The 5,137-nt window shown below is 43.4% G+C and overlaps 1 protein-coding gene across 2 annotated transcripts in view; it reads left to right on the top strand.

The window, feature by feature from the left end:
- Positions 1 to 4,929, top strand: part of bcl11bb (BCL11 transcription factor B b) — a 30,889-nt gene extending 25,960 nt beyond the window's left edge. For both annotated transcript variants that reach the window (XM_069158611.1, XM_069158612.1), the window contains one exon: positions 1 to 4,929. This exon is cut by the window's left edge and continues 317 nt beyond it. In XM_069158611.1, coding sequence (XP_069014712.1) covers positions 1 to 1,749 — 1,749 coding nt within the window. In that variant the 3' untranslated portion in view covers positions 1,750 to 4,929.
- The last annotated feature ends 208 nt before the right edge of the window (positions 4,930 to 5,137 follow it).

Below are 5,137 nucleotides of genomic sequence, written 5' to 3'. Positions count from 1 at the left end.
TTTGTCAGCCCTCCGCCTCCCCCTAGACCACCTCTAGAGCGGCTGGGCCCAGAGGAAATGGGGCTGCTGTCACAGCACCCCAGTGCCTTTGAGCGGGTGATGCGAATGACCCCCATGGAGCCTCCTTCCATGGACTTCTCCCGTCGACTGAGGGAACTGGCGGGCAACACAACCAATAACGGCGGGCCCACACCTCCTCTCTCGCCCAACCGCGTGCCACCCATGCACCGCCTGCTGAGTCCCACGCTTTTCCAGCCTGGTGCCAAGCCCCCGGCATTTCTCACCTACGCCCCGCAGCTGCCCGCCTCTCAGGGGGGGCACGGTTCTTCCAGCCCTCCTGACACACAGGGTCAGAGCCAGACCCCGGCGAAATCCAAATCTTGTGAGTTCTGCGGCAAGTTTTTCAAGTTCCAGAGCAACCTCATCGTCCACAGACGCAGTCACACAGGAGAGAGGCCGTACAAGTGTCACCTGTGTGATCACGCCTGTTCCCAGGCCAGCAAGCTCAAAAGGCACATGAAGACACATATGCACAACAAGTCCGGGACCATGACCGGCTCCCCAGAACCAGGAAGTAGAGGAGAAGGAGGGGAGGGTGAGGAGAAGAATAGGGAGGGAGATGTAAGGGGAATGGGGATGGACAATGAGGAGGAGGAGGATGAAGAGGAAGAAGAAGAAGAGGAGGAAGAGGAAGAGGAGGAGGAACTAAGGAATGGAAGTCGGCCAGATTCCAACTTAAGTGAGGACTCCCAGGAGTTCAACCAGAACAGAGAAAATGGCCCGAGACAGTCTCCTGAGAACAAACCCCTGGGCGGGGACAGAGTCAGTGACAGTGGCGGCGTTGGCATCATGCACCCGTACAACCATCTGGACAATCACCTTAGACTTAACTCCAGCAAGAGAAGCTTGGACAGACAACCTAACGGAGACGGGGGAGAGAGGGGTGAAGTACAGAGACAAAGAGAGAACGAGAGGGAACAGAACAGAGAGCGAGAGGAGCAGGAGGATCCGCGGCCTTTGATGAACGGCAGGATGAGTGTATCTGAAGTCGAGTCCTTTCCCGGGCTGTTCCAGCGCCGGCCCACCCCCATGACCAGCCCGAATCCCTCCAACAACAAGAGGATCAAGATAGAGAAGGAACAGTTGGAGATTCCCCCAACCATACCGCTCATCTCCCCGGAAAACGTCTACTCTCAACTCCTGGCCGGCTATGCTGCGTCACGCCACTTCATCAGAGAACCTTTCTTGGGGTTTACTGATTCCCGTCAGTCACCGTTCGGCACCTCCTCCGAGCACTCCTCCTCAGAGACAGGAAGCCTGCGCTTCTCTACCCCGCCCGGTGAGCTGATGGAAGGTGGAAGTGCCTCCGGGCGCAGTGGCAGCAGCACCCCTCACCTCCTGCGGGGACCCGGACCCGGCAGGCCCCCCAGCTCCAAAGACAGGAGGAACGACACCTGCGAATACTGCGGCAAGGTGTTCAAGAACTGCAGCAACCTGACGGTGCACCGACGCAGCCACACGGGGGAGCGGCCCTACAAGTGCGACCTGTGCAGCTATGCCTGCGCCCAGAGCTCTAAGCTGACGCGCCACATGAAGACCCACGGGCAGTTTGGAAAGGAGGTGTACCGCTGCGACATCTGCCACATGCCCTTCAGTGTCTACAGCACGCTGGAGAAACACATGAAGAAGTGGCATGGGGAACATTTGATGGCCAGCGAGGTCAAATTGGAGCAAGCGGACAGGGGTTAAGCCAACAGCCATTACCTAAACAGCGTACAGTGTACACAGACACTCTCTCACATAGATACACAAATACACACATATACATGCACACACAGAATCCCTATAACCACTTCTTCAACAATGGGGCTTGGCTGGATAATCTCTCAAAAAAATTTGAGACTGATTGATGTTCATCTTTTTTTTTCGTCACAGAAACTGCCACCTGAGAATATAAACAAAGGGAAACTTTAATGAGAACTTGTCTGGAAAGCCCAACTTGTGTTTCTTTGCAAACTGTCTGAGGATTTTATCAGTTAGGAATCCATGGAGCCTTTCTACTGTGCAATAATTTCTGTATTTATTGGATTTTTGTAATGATATTTGGCATGTGCAGGTACATCTTTGTGGGATTTCATATGGAGTTAGTTTTGAAATGTGCTAAAAAAAACATTTTTTTTCTAAAATGCGGTAACTGAAAAGAAGTCACCCTTATACAAATTTTTCTTTTTCTTTTTTCCTTTAAGGAAGCTTATTATCATGTGAGAGTAAAAATTTGTGTGAAGCAGTTAGCTTTTAAAAGTAAAAAAAAAAAGAATTGTTTTCTATATGAACTGCAGCAGCGGACTACAATCCATTCCCTCATACAGGCCTAAAGCACTGAATGTCAGCCTGACAATAAAACACCATGCAGGATTTGAAAAATCCATCATTATCTTAGAGACCTGGTAAGTTACTATTAATTTATTCAGGGAATTTTTGTCCTCTTAAACATTGGCATGTGAATAATTTCAAAATGCAGTCACTGTATTGCTGTCCTTGCTTCAGTAAGGACGTAAATAAAGGTTGCACTTAATGGAGGTACCCTTAACTGATGCTCAGTACATTCCCAATGTAGGATTAAACCACCATATTTAATATGTTGAATAAGTTAAGACTACTTGTGATTAATGTGAGAAGGAGAACAGTCCTGTTTATGGTTTGTAAATATCTTCTTTTTTTTTTATATGTTAAAGTAGCCCTGACTGACCACGAAAGATGGCCTAAAATGTAAACAATCAGAAGACCAGCTGCTTGCATCATCCACAGTATATGCTAAATGTAACAACCATACATTATTGCTTTATCAGACCCATTTGAGTACCTCCCCCACAACACCATCCCATGTGTGCTTACTCAAAGGCAATTTGTTAAACAAAAGCTACTTCAACACTTTCTTAAATCATTCTGTATCTCCGTCTCGAATCTGCCGTGGCGACTCTCTCTGACCCGGGCCGACTTCCTGTGTCCCCCCCCCTCAGGATCCGCAAAAATGGTTTCAAATGAAATTCATATCAATATGTGTTAGCGTGTGTTCTTCGTCTCTGCAGTGTGCTCTAAGCCTCTCTCTCCGACGGCGTCTTTTCACAGTTCACTAGCTCAGATTCATGCATTAGAGCGGCTTTTAAAAGGAAGCCTGTTCATTCGCCGCACAAAGTGATACGGGTTTAACTCCCAGTAACAGATTTTGAGACAATGTGCATGTTCGTGTCTTTTGGGGATTATGCTTTTTATTTTCTGCATCATTCATCCTGAAATGAATCTGGTGAAAAAAAAAAAAAAAAGGCTATATGAGTTATGATAATTTGGAGCACAGCTGCATTTGGGGATGGCCGGGCGACCTTGAGCAGGGGCTATTCTTATAGCAAAAATGAAAGATTGGAACTGAGAAATGAAGACGTGTGAGAAAGAAATGGAGGGAGAGAGAGCAAGACCTTGACCAGGGAGAATAGTCATTCAAATGAAATTGGAAGCATATGAAAAGTGTAGTTTTCTTTTTTTTACCCAAATGCACATCTACTGGCCACATCTTATAACAGACCATCAGTGAGACAGAGGTAGCGTGAGAGGGAGAGAGACAGCGAAGCCACATGAAAGGAGACTGAGACTACATCTTTCATTTTAGTACTGCAATTCTCAATCATCAAAATTGTCATCACTTGAAAGTTTGACCTGTTATTTTGTCCTATAGTCAGGTTTTTATCTGTGCCACTTTGTTTCCAGAGAAAAAGAAATATGCTATACCTTGAATGCAAATTCCTACTTTTGCCGTCTTCAGAAAAAGAAATGATATTGAGATCACGGGAGCTCTCCATAAGCTATTCAGTTACCATGTAGTTCAATATTTTTCAGTGAATTAACATGAAAAGCGTGATCATCTGAAGCGCTACCTTCAGCTTGCTTACACATGTTGAGTGCAAAAATCAAGGTCCTGCTCTGAGCGCACAGTGTATTCATTCGCAGATATGCAGTTTGGAGTACGGCCAAAATGAGCCATGAAATGAACAGTGGCGCCTTCACAGAGACCCAAATCACACATGGACATTCAGTCTTACAATATGTTTACAGTGTTAAAGTACGCCATTAATGAAATACTCTGTGTAAGTGTTTAAAATTATAACAAAGTATTGTTTTCTCCAATGTTCTTTCAAATGATTTGAATGCCATAGCAGTTTTGTATGATTATCCTGGTGGAGGGATTTTATCTACATGAATATGTTTCTGTATGAGTACTTGTTCACTGTATGGACAATTTTTTAAATGTAATATTGCAGAATCATGCCAGATTATTATTTTTTTCTAACAACAGTGGTGCCATTATTGAGTTTTGGTATCTTTATCTTTTTTTTTTTTTTTTAGTTTTTTTTTTTTTTTTTTTTTTTTTTTTTTTTTTTAGGTTTTCAAATTTTTTTTCAATGACTTTCCTGTTGTTGTTTTGGCAAAGCTATCCATCATGGATGTAAAACAAAAATAATAAAAAAAAAAAAAATGAGAAGAATGAAACTCAAAGAAGAACCTTCGGCAGGGGAATACAGTGGTTTGTGCAGGAATGCTTTTCCAAATCAATTTCATGAGACATTCGTGGACATTATTTTGTTTTTGCTGTTTTTTCCTCATGGTTGTTTGAAGGTCTTGTGATGGCACTTACAACTGTAATTTTAAATACATTTTCATATTTCACTTTTCACAACTTTCACTTACACTCTTTGTACAAAATAGTTTCCTTGTTCTTTTTTTTTGGGGGGGGGGAGTGCATCATTGTGAAAAAAAGTGATTTCAGAACAGTACACATCTGCTGTTTTGAACATATATGTATTTTTGTAATGTGTTGAAAAATCAATACAAGAAAGCCAACACTTCAATAAATGTTGCAATTGCTCTATGATTGAATCAACTTTTCACTCTGGTTATTTATTCTGATTTTTTTGTTCTAATATCACAAATAACAACATATACCAGAAACAGCAATAGATTTAGTGTGAAATATGAATATCTCTTAATCAAACTCTTATTGTTACCATGCCAACACAGTAGTCCAACCCTGTAATATACAATATACCACCCAAGAGAAAAAAAAAAAATCCCTTTGATGAATCTC

The sequence above is a fragment of the Embiotoca jacksoni genome, unplaced genomic scaffold, assembly GCF_022577435.1.
Source record: "Embiotoca jacksoni isolate LCO1_2020_lvr unplaced genomic scaffold, fEmbJac1.0.p SCAF_23, whole genome shotgun sequence".
NCBI classification, from domain to species: domain Eukaryota; kingdom Metazoa; phylum Chordata; class Actinopteri; family Embiotocidae; genus Embiotoca; species Embiotoca jacksoni.
This window is presented reverse-complemented; position numbering and strand designations above follow the sequence as displayed.